Raw genomic sequence first — 14,966 nt, forward strand, 5'->3', positions numbered from 1 at the left:
CAGATGGTTGTGAGCCATCCTGTGGTTGCCGGGAATTGAACTCAGGACCTTTGGAAGAGCAGGCAATGCTCTTAACCACTGAGCCATCTCTCCAGCCCCCTGTTTTTTTTTTCTTATCTGCATTTTGGGTCAGTGACATAGATCAGTAGAAAAACAGGAGAAAACCAACACCCAAAGTTGTTCTTGTGATCCTCATACTTCATACAGTGTATGCATACACACACACACACTCACACACACGAGAAATAGATGGGGGGATTAGAAGTTCAAGGTTATCCTCAGCTACATAGTTAGTTTGAGGCTAGCCTGAGCTATGTGAGACCTGGTCTCAGTAAACGAAAAAAATGAACGAACAAAATTCAGTATAATTCAAAACAAAAACCCAGTTTCCACTGTTCACGCTGTCTAGTGGAGGGCCACATGGAACACACCAAACGTTGAACAAAGGAAGCAGTGTCTGTGCCGCCTAGGAAAGGAAAGCACATAATCTAAGAATGTGGGGGCGCATCAGAGGGCAAGGAAAACTCACGGTGGGGACTCACTTGTATTGGGTTTCGAGGAGAGATTTGCACAAGGTTTTGCTCTGCTGAGGGGGCTGTCAGGAAGTAGGAACAATTTTATGCTCAAGGTAGCTTTCTTTTTGTTTTTTGAGATTTTTTTTAATAGTTCTGGCTGTCCTGGAACTCTCTCTGTAGACCAGACTGGCCTTGAACTCACAGAGATCCACCTGCCTCTGCGCGTACCACCACTAGCTGGCTGGTAATTAAACACTTTCTATCTGAGAGAAGAGCGACAGGCCATGTCAGGCTGTCAGTCTCTCCTCTGGGTCAGGCAGATGGAGCCAGGACCTCATCTCTCAGCCTCATCTCCAAGATTTTGCTAACCAGAAATGTCAAGCTAATATTTGTAGTCGGACTAAGATTACTGTCCTTTCCTTCTTTTGTAGGTTACCCTTAGGCATGACAAAGGTTGTTTGTTGCTTTTAGCACTGGTCAGAGAACATCAAACAATGACATTGTGCATAGTCTCAAGAAATAAAAATAGGGGCTGGAGAGAGAGATGGTTCAGTGGTTAAGAGCACTGGCTGCTCTTCCAGAGGTCCTGAGTTCAATTCCCAGCCACCACATGGTGGCTCACAGCCATCTATAGTGGGATCACATCAGATATGGGTAGAGCACTTGTGTGCATAAAATAAATAAATTTTTAAAAGAGAAATAAAAATAGTTAGGAATCCTAAATACAGGGCCCCCGATGGGCGTGGTGGCGCATACCTTTAATCCCAGCATTAGGGAGGCAGAAGCGTTACACATAGAAACCCTGTTTCAAAAAACAGAACACAGCAAGAGCAAAACAGGGTCCCAAAGCCAGTTTGTCTGTTTCTCTTGTGCAGGAGCTAGGAGTTGAATGGGCTTCTCCAGTGGGGTAAGCCCTGGAATTCTGCTGCAGCCCTAGTCCCGGGTCCATCTTTTTAAAAGCTCCAAGTGATTGTTGTATTTTCTTTCTTTCTTTTTTTTTAATTTATTATTTTTGTGTATGCATATGTGTGTTTGGGGTCCCTTGGAGAGCTTTAGAACCTCTGGAGCTGGAGTTAGAGACGGTTTTGAACCACCCACCTTGGGTGTCAGGCAGTGAACTCCCTTCCCCACTGAGCCAGCGCTCCAGCTCTGACTGTCTCTGTCAGTGAAGCCGCAGACTCTTCTGCCTGAGCTAAATGCAGGCACAGTAGGGAGCATCAGCTGCAGTGTGCCTTTCCTTTGGTCAATGGATGTAAGTGGAAATTGGTTTTGAGCTTCGGAGTAAAAGGTCTATTCTCTGTGCTGCCCGCTGAGCTAGAGATGAGTTTTGGATCACCTTTTTCCAGTAGCGTCATTTCTACCTGGAGAAGGTTAGCCCACACTCTGTGCATGATGAGGGACTCGGTCTCCCTCCCTGGGAGACAGTATGAGTAGCCTCTTGCCTCATTTTAGAGATTTCCGGGTATCATTTTCATGAAAACAGGACCCACTGGAGAAGAGGTCACTTAAAAAGAGTCTTCCAACCACCACAAACATACATGTTCACATGTAGCAGGAAGGAGAGGAGCCTGATGTCTGCCAACAAGTAGGACCAGGTAGGGCATAGGTTCCAGTGGGGAGGAGGTCTAGGTGTCACTCAGTCACAAAAGGCACGGGCAGTTCTCATCTTTTGCAGTGGACACATTCTGTGTTCAAAGTTACAGTCCCCCACATGGGGACTGAAGTCTGGCTTGGTATCATACATCCTAATCCTAACCTGAAGAGGCTAAACTGGGTTGAATGGTGGAGGTGCACGCCTTTAATCCCAGCTCAGGAGGCAGAGGCAAGAAGATCTCTGTGAGTTCCAGGCCAGCCTGGTCTAATACATAGTGAGACCCTGGCTTACATCACAAGAACCTGTGTGTGTGCATCGGGTTGGTGTATGTGGAGGGACGGGGACAGGACAGGACAGGACATGGCTGGAAAACAGACCTCTGTGGCAAGGGGAGCCCAGATACTACATTAGTTCCCAGTCCTGACAAGCTAGGTTTTCTTTATTTACTTACTTACTTATTTATATTTTGGAGATAGGGTTTCTCTGTAGTTCTGTCTGTCCTGGAACACTCTCTGGCCTTGAACTCAGAGATCTGCCTGTCCCTACCTCCCAAATACTGGGATTAAAAGTGCGTACGTATTGCCATGCCAAACCCAGGCTAGATTTTATGAGTAGGGTTATAAAGATCTCAGCAGAAGCATTTTTGCTCAGGTCCAATTTTTACATTACCAAAGCTTGGAATTAAATGCCTAAAGAAAACTTAAGAAGGGACCTATGGAAGGGCTCTATCTTCTGAAGCATTTGAAGCTATTAGATTGCTTGCCAGCAGGATTAGGAAATGGGGGCAGGGCAACAGAGAAGCAGCTAAGGTCTGAAAAGTCTACACTAGTGTTATTTTTTTTTTTAAAGATTTATTTATTTATTGTGTATACCAATGGCCTTAAGCCACCATGTGGTTGCTGGGAATTGAACTCAAGACCTTTAGAAAAGCAGGCAATGCTCTTAACCATGGAGCCATCTTTCCAACCCTACACTAGTGTTATTGTCTTAATTAGGGTTTCTATTGCTGTGACCAAAAAGCAAGTTGGAGAGAAAAGGGTTTATTTGACTTACATTTCCATATCACTGTTCATCACTGAAGAAGTCAGGACAGGAACTCAAACAGGGCAGGATCCTGGAGACAGGAGCTGATGCAGAGGAGGGGTGCTGCTTACTGGCTTCTCCCCAAGGTTTGCTCAACCTGCTTTCTTACAGAACCCAGGGCCACCAGGCCAGGGATGGCCCCACCCGGAATGGGCTGCTCCCCACCCTCCACTCTCCACATTAGTTGGTGATTAAGAAAATGCCTTACAGCTGGACCTTACGGTGGCATGTTCTCAATTGTCTCCCTTTCAGAGGACTCCAGTTTGTGTGTCAAGTTGACTAGCCAGCACATGTATTATTTTTTGTTTTTTTAAATTTATTTATTTTTACTTGCAGTGGTGTTTTGTCTGCATCTGTGTCTGTGTGAAGGTGTCAGATCTTAGAATTACAGACAGCTGTGAGCCATGTGGGTGCTGGAAATTGAACCTGGGTCCTCTGGAGGGGCAGTCTCAACCACTGAGCCATCTTTCCAGCTGCTTTTTTGGTTTTTTAACACAGGGTTTCTCTGTGTAGCTTTGGAGCCTGTCCTGGAACTAGCTCTGTAGACCAGGCTGGCCTCAAACTCACAGAGATCTGCCTGCCTCTGCCTCCTGAGTGTTGGGATTAAAGGCATGCGTCACCATGACACAGTTTTAGACAGAGTTTTAATATGTATCCCTGGCTGGCCTAGAACTCATTGGGTAGCCCAGGCTGGCCTTAGACTTGCACTGGCCCTCCTCTCTCTGCCTCCTCTCTCTGCCTCCCTAGCATTGAGAACAGTCTCACACCACCTTGGCCTGCTTAAGGTTTTTATTTTGTTTTATGGTGTTGGAGATTAAATCCTGGGGTCTCATACATACTTGGCAAGACTAACACTGAGTAAGTACCTCCCGCATCCTTCAAAAAAAAATTTTTTTTTTAAGTTTGAAAACTATTGGTAGAATTCACCAATGCAGACATCAAGTCCAGGGCTTTTCATTGTTGGGAGAGTTTTTATTACTGATTCAAACTCTGTAGTCGACATGTTTATTCAAATTTCATTCTTTTTTTTTCTTTTTTCTTCTTCCAGTGTTGAAGATTGAACCTCAGGGCTTCTACATGCTATACACACATCCTACTACCGATCTGTATCCCCAGCATTAAAGAATATGTATCTGTATGTGCACAAACATATATACACATATACATACATATATATATATATATACAAAAAACTATCAAAAACCAATAATAACAACAATAAAACAAGAAACTGGCCAGGCAGTGGTGGTGCACACCTTTAATCCCAGCACTCGGGAGGCAGAGGCAAGCAGATCTCTGTGAGTTCAAAGCCAGCCTGGTCTACAAGAGCCTAGTTCCAGGACAGGCTCTAAAGCTACAGAGAAACCCTGTCTCAAAAAAAAAAAAAAAAAACAACAACAACAACAAAAAAGGGGCTGGAGAGATGGCTCAGTGGTTAAGAGCATTGCCTGCTCTTCCAAAGGTCCTGAGTTCAATTCCCGGCAACCACATGGTGGCTTACAACCATCTGTAATGAGGTCTGGTGCCCTCTTCTGGCCTGCAGGCATACATGCAGAAAGAATATTGTATACATAATAAGTGAATAAATAAATATTTTTTTAAAAAAATATTAAAAAAAACCAAAAAACAAAAACAAAAAACCAACAACCACAAAAACCAAGAAACTGTGCCTCAATAAAAGAAATTGAGAAAGACACCAGATATCAACTTCTGGCCTTTATCTACATATACACCCTGTCCTCACACAAGCCAATACACATACATACAAACATGTATAGAACATGTATATACACATTTGCCCTAAACAAAAAAATGGCATGCATTATTATTTTTTAGGAGTATACAGATATATATGTTTTTCTTTAATGTAAGCAATATATAAAAGGTATGTGTCTTAATTCATTTTGCGTTGCTATAAAAGCATACAACCTAGGTAATTTATAATGAAAAGAGATAGATGTATTTCTCACCATTCTGGAGAAGGAGCTGGCATTTGGGCTAGGCCTTGCCATTCTATAGCCCTCTGATGGGAGGGCAAGAGAGGGAGGAGGAGCCAAACTCACCTTTGCTCAGGAGAATTGAGCTTTTGTGCTCAAGTGGCATCATAAATCTGTCCTTGAAGGCTGATTGTTTTGTAGGCTTTGTGAATACCTTTAATCCCAGCACTTGGGAGACAGGTGGGTCTGTGACACCAGCCACCAGAGGCTACAGAGTAAGACTTCTCCCACCCCCAACTCACACACACACACACACACACACACACACACGATACAAAAATTTTAAAAATGGAAAATTAATTTTGATGTTATATAAAGATATTGTACTGAATTATTTTTATATGTGATTTAAATTGGAAAAAAAAGACCAGATTATTACCAGGCATAGTACAAATCTGCAATCCCAGCTCATGGAGAACAAAGACAGAGGATTCCTTCAAGTTGGAGGCCTAGCCTGATAGACATAGCAAGTTCCAGGCCAGCTGGCCTCAAAAAATAGAATAAACCCGAAAGAACTAGATAATGCCGAGAACTCTTTTGTCTGCCTCAACAGGGTAGGTCTTTCTCATTTTGTAGTGAATAACAAAAGCTATGCTAGGGCCCACAGAGGACACATCTGGAAATGTATCGTTGATTTCCTGTAGGCATCCTTGACTGTTTAATTGGACTAGATTTCCCAGAGCAGTCATATCCAATTGAACTCTTTTTTTTTTTTTCGAGACAGGGTTTCTCTGTGGTTTTTTGGAGCCTGTCCTGGAACTAGCTCTTGTAGACCAGGCTGGTCTCGAACTCACAAAGATCCGCCTGCCTCTGCCTCCCGAGTGCTGGGATTAAAGGCGTGCGCCACCACCGCCCAGCTGAACACTTTTTATTAGTTTGTTTTGAAAACTTTCAAGGAGAGGACAGCAAGAGTGAGAGGCGGACACTTCAGGGAAGATGAGGCTATCATCCCAAAAGGCTAAAACCAGCTCCCTCTTCAACCAGAGGACACCAATTTGAATTGCTAAAAAAAAAAAACAAAAAACAAAAAAAACAAAACAAAACAAAAAAAAACTCCCCCCCCAAACAACCCAAATTTTAATACACCGAGTGACACTGTATTACTATTACAGTATATAATAACATGGTGAGGCATTTATTTATTTTTGTGATGCTGGGCTAGAACATGCTAAACAAGTCTCTGCCCCCTGGGGGTAGCTCAGTGCTAGGGCAACTGCTTAGCATGTGTGACACCCAGGATTCTTTCCTCGGCACCACAAAACCAAACCAAGCAGTAACTCAGATACTTAACGTTTAGTGAAGACGCAGATTGAAAAGGCACTGTTATGCCAGGCACAGTGCTGCAGGCCTAAAACCCCAGCACTTGCCAAGGGAAGCAGACATCAGGAGACCAAGGCTAGTGTCAGCCACATGCTGAGTTCAAAGCCAGCCTGGATTACACAAAGCCCTTTCTCAAAATCCAAAATGCAAAACATAAAAGAAGCCAGAACTTATTAATGGTCAAATGAAAATTTAACCATGTTAAACAAAGTATCTCTGTTTTTGACAATCAAGACAATATCCTTAGATCCCTTCCATTTTGGTTTTGGGGCATCTGTCAAATAAATTATCGTATTGTTATCAAAAGTTCCCCCAAGTGGCCACTGGAATTACAAATAGTCCCTGGTGCAACGCTGTACTTAGAGAGATTAGGACACATGTTAATATACCCGTGAGAAATGTGCAGAAGCCTCAAGTCCCATCTTCTTTGGAGGATGAGGCAGGAGGATCAAAAGTTCACGGTCTGCCTAGAGTGAGTTCAGAGAAGTATAAAGTGGAGTTGTGGATTGAGCCCAGAGATAGAGCCCTTACCTAGCCCATCTGAGATGTTAGTACAAAGAATGAAAGAGAAGCCAGTATCAGCCTGCAGGAGCAGGTCCTGGCCACCTTTACGTGAGATGAGGACTCATGAAGATGGTGTCAAACCTTGCACTTCCACTACCTGGTTAAAGACTCAGAATCCTGGGGTTGGAGAGATGGCTCAGTGGTTTAAAGCCCTGACTGTTCTTCCAGAGGACCAGGGTTTGATTCCCAGCACCCACATGGCAGCTCACATCTGCCTATAACGCCAGTTCCAGGAAATCTGACGCCTTCATACTAAATGCACATAAAATAAAGTTAAAAAAAAAAAAGAGCACTGACTGCTCTTCCAGGGAGCCAGGTTCAAGTCCCAGAATCCACATGGTAGTCTGTAACTCCAGGTCTAGGGGATCTGATGCCCTTTTCTGGCCTCCATAGGCAGTGCATGCATGTGGTACACATATAGACATTCAGACAAAACACGCATACAATTTTATTTATTTATATATATATGTATATGTATACACACATATCATATATGGCAATTTGAATAGAAATAGTCCCCATAAGCTCATATATTTGCATGATGAACTGTGTGGAAGGATCAGGAGTGTGGCCTTGTTAGAGGAGGTGTGTCCCTGGGAGTAGGCTTTGAGGGGTCTCTCTCTGCCCGCTGCCAGTGGATTGGCATGTAGAGCTCTCAGCTACTTTCTTCTCCAGCACCATCCTGCCTATGTGCCTGCCACCTACTCCCCACCAAGATGATGACGGACTAACCCTCTGAAACTGTAACCACATCCCCAATTAATTTTCTCTAGGTTAGCTGCCTTGGTCACATCCTCTTCATAGCAATAGAATGCTAGACACTCTCTCTCTCTCTCTCTCTCTCTCTCTCTCTCTCTCTCTCTCTCTCTCTCTCTCATGTGTGTTTCTGAGATGTTACCCAGCTGTCTATTTCCAGTGAAGGCGGTGTGTCCAACTTTTTGCGGTACTAGGGATTGAACTCAAGGCCTTGAATGTTCTAAGCAAGTGTTATAACCCTGAGAGACATCTGCATTTTCATTTTCATTTTTATTTTTGAGACAAAGTCTCCCAAAATTGATCAGGTTGGCCTTGAGTTCACTGTGTAAAGCCCAGGCAGGCCTTGAGTTTGAGACACCCCCCCCAACCCTGTGAAATAACGTATTTGTTTAACTATGTAAAGATGTGTTCATTTGTGTTGTAGAATAATTGTTTACCTGTGTAAATATGTATTGCATTTGTTTAACTATGTGAAGATGTGTTATTATTGTTTATGCTGCATTTGTTTAACTATGTAGAGGTGTTAATAAAAAGCTGATTGGTCTAATAAAAAGCTGACTAGCCAATCACTGGGCAGAGGAGGGATGGGCAGGGCTGGCAGGCAGAGAGAAAAGGGGAGCCCGACAGCCAGACACAGAGGAAGCAGGAAAGCAGGACAGACTGTACATCGATGAGGTAAACTAGCCTTGGGGCAGCGCACAGATGAATGGAAATGGGTTAAGTTAAAAAAAAAAAAGCTAGCTAGAAGCAAGCCTAAACTAAGGCCGAGCATGAATAATTAATAAGTCTCTGTATCATGATTTGGGGGTTGGCAGTCCAAGAGAGTCAGTTACACCCCCTGGCTCAGACTCCCAAGTATCTGGGATCTGGGGTTATAGTCATGCACCACCATGTCTGGACCGCCTTCAACTTCTTGGAGGGACAAGTACAGTTCAGTCACCATAGAGAAAGCACTTATGATGCTTTGGCCACACCTGAATGCCTTACATGTGAACAGCAAGAAGACAGCCATCAGGAACTGGCACAGAAGCCCAGAGGATAATCTCACCAAGGAAAGATGAAAATCTGATAAAAACCAAAAGGCTCAAGGAGACCTTATTCCAAGAGACAAGAGCAACAATAAAAGATACATTTTGTTTATGGATTCTGACAAAATATCAAAGTTCAATTTAGTAAAAACTTAACTTCTAATCTTAAGAATGGTGCCCCAGGGGCTAGAGAAGTGGCTCAGAGGGGTTATGAGCGCTGGCTGCTCTTCCAGAGGTTCTGAGTTCAATTGAGTTCAATTTCCAGCAACCACATAGTGGCTTACAACCATCTAGAATGAGATCTGATCTGGTGCCCTCTTCTGGTGTGCAGAATGACCAATTAATAAATCTAAAAAAAAAAAAAAAAAAAAAAAGGACTGGTGACCTAAAGAGAAACAGATTCCAGCAGCAACCACTGTGACGAAAGCTGAGAGTCCCCATCCCAGTAGTGAGGGCTCAGCTGAACCTCTACGGACCCTCTGTTTCTGGCAATGCCTATAACCAAAGACCATTAAGAATAAACCATAGTGTTTGGGAATAAGTAGCAAGAGGTTTCAAAACAAAAAGGAAAAAAGAAAGAGAGCACCATAGGGGCTCATATTTTAGTCAATCATATGTTCAGGAGAACTTACTACAGGATTTGGGAATTGTTATTTGATCTCATAATAGGTTTCAAGAAAGGAAGGACTTACTGTAGGATGTATACTATCAGGAAGTGGTGTTTTTGTTTTGTTTTGTAAGACAAGGTTTCTCTGTGTAGTCCTGGCTATCCTGGAACTAGCTCTGTAGACGAGGCTGATCTCGAATTCCCAGAGCGCTACAGAGTTCTTCCTCAAGTGCTGGGGATCAAAGGCGGGCATCACCATTGCCCAGCAAGGGAATAATTATTTTTTAATTAATTAATTAAATGTTCTAATAATTTAGAACTCTGTTGATGTGAGACATGGCTGCTCCTGGCAGCACCAAGCTATTCTCGAGAGAATGATGGGCACTAGAGACACCCCACATGGAGCCTGTTTTCTTCTCAGCATGACTGCCTATTGGGCAAAGAACTGCGCTTGCCTTGACTGTGACAGTAAACACACTGTCCAAACTGGACAAGCAGGATACAAGGAAAAGCAATTGCTGAACCTTGCCAAGACAGGGTAGGACAGTCTTTTGAATTTTCCTGCTTCTGAAAATGGTCTGTCATTTCTACACCTATAGCCAAAGTTGGCTGCCCCAACGTTGCAGAGAGACTTTAGGTGACTGTTGAGGGAGCCAGTTGTTTCTGTCATTTCTTGTACCTTTTGGAAGTCGCTTGCTTGTACTTCCTTCTTACTCGGGTAATATTATTTTCTCTCAGGACTTTGAAGGCTAAAGACTAGACAGTCACAGTCCTCTCATATCTTCACTAAGGTATTTTAGGGACAAGCCTTAGACTCCTCAGGATAGGACAGCTGTTGGAATAATCTGCAATTTGCCAATTACCTATAGCCTAGACATTTTTAAAATTTTTTTATGATTTATTTTTATTTTATGTGCATTGGTGTGAAGGTGTCAGATCCCCTGGAACTGGATTTTCAGACAGTTGTGAGCTGCCATGTGGGTGCTGGGAATTGAACCTGGGGCCTCTGGAAGAGCGGTCAGTGCTCTTAACTGCTGAGCCATTTCTCCAGCCCCTAGCCTAGACATTTAGCAAGTGTTTCTTTCTTGATGTTGCTCTTGCTGGTTGCAGTTCTATTTTTATGTATGTTATTACCCTTTCCTGGACAAAACTTAATAGTTGTTCTTATTGTATATAGTTTTGTTTAGAAGTTTCTTATTTAGACAAAAAGGGGAAGGGTAGTGGGTATTTGCCCTGTCCATGACCTTGGGCTCTTTGGCCCAATAGAGGAGGAGTTTCTTGTCTGCTGATGTAACTGCTTTAAAAGAAAGAGGGGGCAGGCTCTCACACTCTCACGTGGTGGTCAGAGATCAGACTGCTGGTCCATTCATCTCCAGACAGAGCAGAAGACCTCAGCGGCTATTTCCTGTGAGTGTTTTCCTAATAAATCCCAGATACCCATTTGAACGGGCTGCTGTGGGATTCGCCTATATTTGCCTACACATGTGGGTACCGAAAGAGTGAGCTGGATCTCCTGAAACTGGAGTCACAGACCGTCCTGAACTGCCATGTGGATACTGCTAGCTGGATCCTGCTCCGCTGGCCGAGCACCCATGTGTTTTATTGCTGAGCCACCCCTCTAGCCTCAGAAGTGGAAATAATTGTTATTGGCTATCTTAGTAATTCTTATGTAGACCAGGGGGTGCAGCTTAGTTTGTAGAGTGCTTGAGTAGCAGAGTCCAGACCCCTGGATTTGATCCTCAGAACCACATAAACTGGGTGAGGTAGCCTGTATTCATAATCTTATCACTTGGGAGGTGAGGGCAGGAGTTCAGGGTCAACACCTTGGCTGTCGGTCAAGTTGGGACACGCGGGCAACTCCCTCCACCCTCAATCTCATCTACAGTTAGGGGGAATGAATCAGGGATAACATAGCATTTGCAAAGTGCAGGGGGCTCTGAGACCTTCACAGTCCTGTAGAGAGACGTACAAGGGAGGCAAGACAGCTGTTCAGTTCAGCATGGCTCAGTAGCCAGTGTGGGTTCGAACTTAGATAAAGTCTGACCCCAAGGAGTTTATTTCAAACATAGTTAAGCACAGTGCAATTTGGTGAAAACTTATTCTCCTGATAATTAACCCAATCCTGCAATCCTGTGTACACAACAAAGCACACATAAATTTCCTTGAGGAACAAAATAAGCTAAACACAGATCAGAATGGCTACACTGACACTCTGTGAAGTCCATAAAGATGGGTTCTAAAGACTGAGAAAAACAAATTTACAACTCTCTTGGAGGGTGGAGGCAAACAGATGGAGCCAGTGTCACCAGGCTAATAAACACGCCTGCTCCAGCCTTCTGGGCAGGTAACAGGTGTAGTGTTTCTTCCCTTGAGGGAACAGCCCTGCATGTTAATGTTCCAGGTTCCCCCAGTGCAGTGGTTCTCAAACTTTCCATTGCTATGACCCTTTAATACAGTTCCTCATGTTGTGGTGACCCCTGACCATAAAATTCAATAATTGCTACTTCATAGCTGCAATTTTGCTGCTGTTATGAATCATAATGTAAATATCTGTGTTTTCTGATGGTCTTAGGTGACCCCTGTGAAAGGGGTTGAGACCCAAAGGTTGAGAACTGCTGCCTATGGTAAAGTCGGCAGAAACATTGTAGAGGAAGGTTGTGTTTGTGTTCAGATGTCATAGTCTTTTTATACACAGAGTGTGACTTTGTCTGAAATTGGTGTTTCGTGAAATTGTGCTGAACTGGACGACAACACCACAGCCTCACTATTGGTGCCACGCTGGTTCCCTGCAACACCAAGACTTCAGGAAGGAGCGTGCAAGCCAGCTGCTAGGAACTGCCTTTCCCTTTTCACTGCCACACTCGAGGGGGAAATAGAATTGGCAACCCCTTTGTGTCAGAACACGAAGTCCCCTCATTTACACGACTAATACCTTCTAACAGATCCACCTGGCTTCTCCGCAGCACCTCTCCCTGTCCACGGCAAACACTTAGGTTTGCACCCACCCTAAGCAGGTAAAGGAGTCAACTTGACCTAGAGAGAGGAGCTTTGCCCAGATCTTCCGGGGTGACAGGGTGGAAAGTAGGATGCTGACTTGGGTTTTCCATCCAGCAAAGCCTCCTTCCAGACATTAGGGCAGGTTGTTAAACATCTGAGGTACCAGATTCTAAAAAAAACCAAAAACTTTTAAAAAGCTTTTAAAACAAAACCTCTTGTCCCCAGTGCACTCTACTTTCTTCTCTTTTGGGCTCAGTGGTAGGTCTCAGGACAGCTGGGATTCTAAGATCTTTACTAGCCTGTCTGGTCATATGCTTCCAATTTCCATGGTCCTTTTGTTTTGAGATAGGTACCAATATGCAGCCCAGTCTGGCCTGGAACCCACTATCTTCCTGCCTCAGCCTCCAGGGCTGAAATTACAGTCACAGTTGGCTCAGGTTTCTATTTCCCCTTCTTCTCTGCCTGGAACTGTCTTTATCGCAGACGCTTCTTTCCATCATCGCTCCTCTGTTTGGCCTTCCAACCTGGGCTCCTAGTTTCACTTCCTCTGGGAGACTTATGGCCTCATTGGAGAATTTTCTTGGTTTTTGTTGACTGTTCTTCCTACAGTCTGTCAAGTGCACTGTGCTGGAGTAGGGAAAATACCATGCGCATCGTCCAGCCCTCTGAGCCTGCTTCCTTTCACGTGAATGAAGCGCTCTGCGAGCTGAGACCGTCGTGGGCTGCGATCTTCTCTATTCACATGCATAAGGAGCAAAGGGAGCGGGCGCTTTCTCCATCTAGGATCCCGAGTCCCCTAGAACTACTTTTCCTGCACCCGCACTCCAGACCGCAACGGCACCTGCAGACTGCGCTTGCTCCAGCTCTTGGCCCCGCCCCCGGCCTGGCCGCGCCTGCGCAGCTGCCCTCGCTGGCTTCCGGGTGGAGAGTGCGCGCGCGATGGGGCGGAGGGTGGACGTCGCGGAGTAGCCGCGGCGAGTGGGCGTGTGCGCCGAGCGGTCTGGCGCCCGCGCTGGAGTCGTGGGGTCTCTGAGAGCCGGTCCGGGACGCGGAGAGAGCCTGCGACCGCCACCCGCGCCCGCTCACTGGCATGTCGGCCGAGGCCTCTGCCCCGGAGGCGGCTGCGGCCGAATGTCTGGAGTCCCCTAAGCCCTCGGGTGTGGAGCCCGGCTCCCCCTCGTACAGTCTGAAGCCCCTGACCCCGAACAGCAAGTATGTGAAGCTGAACGTGGGCGGCTCGCTGCACTACACCACGCTGCGCACCCTCACTGGGCAGGACACCATGCTCAAGGCCATGTTCAGCGGCCGCGTGGAGGTGCTCACAGACGCCGGAGGTATGCGTGTCGCCGGTACACGTGCTGCCCTCCAGCCCCCGGTTCGTTCCCGGCTCCCCCGTCCCATCTTACCTTTTCCTTGTTCAAAGTCTCCCTCCTTCCCCAATCCTTTCCTTCCAGCAGTGACCTCTGCCAAACACTCCATTGCCGATTATCTTCTCGTCGCCCCCTAGTTCATAAAGCCTGGGAACCAGCCCCCAGACAACCTTTACCACTTTCTTCCTACCGCCCAGCCTTTTGTTTGCCTCCCTGCCTTAGAACCGCCACCAGGCACCCTGGAGAACCGAACGATCTTGTGTGTCGGTCTTTAACACATGCCCCTGCCACTCTCCAGGAATCATCGTAAATGTGGATTGTAGAAGGAGAAGAGCTGCTTTAGGTTTACCGGGAACCAGAGTGAAGGGTGCAGCTCTCCTTGGCAGGTGAACCTTAACCTTCTCGGAGTGTTGCCTTTAAATTTGGGACCCACTTGCTGTAGTATAACTTTAAAGGGAAGAGTTAACGAAGATTATGAAAGCAAACGCTTAGGAGGTGAAGTTCAGCCTTTAAATACTAAAGATGAAAAAAAATCACTTATTTGATAAGTATTTGTGAAGTGCCAGCTAGTGCTAGAAAAGGGTTGGTAAAGAGATCTGATGAGTCTTGAGGAGTTAACCCCCTAGGGGTATTCAGGGAGGGCATTGAGTGGGAATGACGAGGAAGCAAGAAAACCACAGGTAATCACAGAGAGTAAGTTCTTTGAATAATGTGATTATTTTGTTATTCTGGTGAACTGAAGGGTTGAGGTGGACATTTTCATTAAGTGAGTGGTTAACATTAATAGAAAGGGTTAAGTTTATTGATAGGTAATTCGGTAAGAATTTTCCACGGTAAACTGGGCTTGGTGGCACGTGCCTATAATGCTAGCTCTCAGTCTGGGCTACAGAGTAGCCTTGAAAACAACTTCCTAAATGGCACCTTTAATCTCAGCATCAGGAGGCAGGTGGATCTCTGTGAGTTCGAGGCCACCCTGGTCTACAGAGTGAGTACAGGATAGCCAAAGCTTCACAGAGAAATCCTGTCTTGAAAAACTAAAGACTTAGCCGGGCGATGGTGGCGCACGCCTTTAATCCCAGCACTCGGGAGGCAGAGGCAGGCGGATCTCTGTGAGTTCGAGACCAGCCTGGTCTAC

At 45.3% G+C, this 14,966-nt stretch overlaps 1 protein-coding gene across 1 annotated transcript in view; it reads left to right on the forward strand.

The window, feature by feature from the left end:
• The first annotated feature begins 13,378 nt into the window (after window positions 1–13,378).
• Kctd13 (potassium channel tetramerization domain containing 13) overlaps window positions 13,379–14,966 on the forward strand; it is a 16,697-nt gene continuing 15,109 nt past the window's right edge. Inside the window, exon 1 of the mRNA XM_005351260.2 lies at window positions 13,379–13,795. Within this exon, the coding sequence (XP_005351317.1) occupies window positions 13,552–13,795 (244 nt within the window). The 5' untranslated portion in view covers window positions 13,379–13,551. The remainder of the gene's footprint in view (window positions 13,796–14,966) is intronic.

Source organism: Microtus ochrogaster, chromosome 8 (genome assembly GCF_000317375.1).
Source record: "Microtus ochrogaster isolate Prairie Vole_2 chromosome 8, MicOch1.0, whole genome shotgun sequence".
NCBI lineage: Eukaryota > Metazoa > Chordata > Mammalia > Rodentia > Cricetidae > Microtus > Microtus ochrogaster.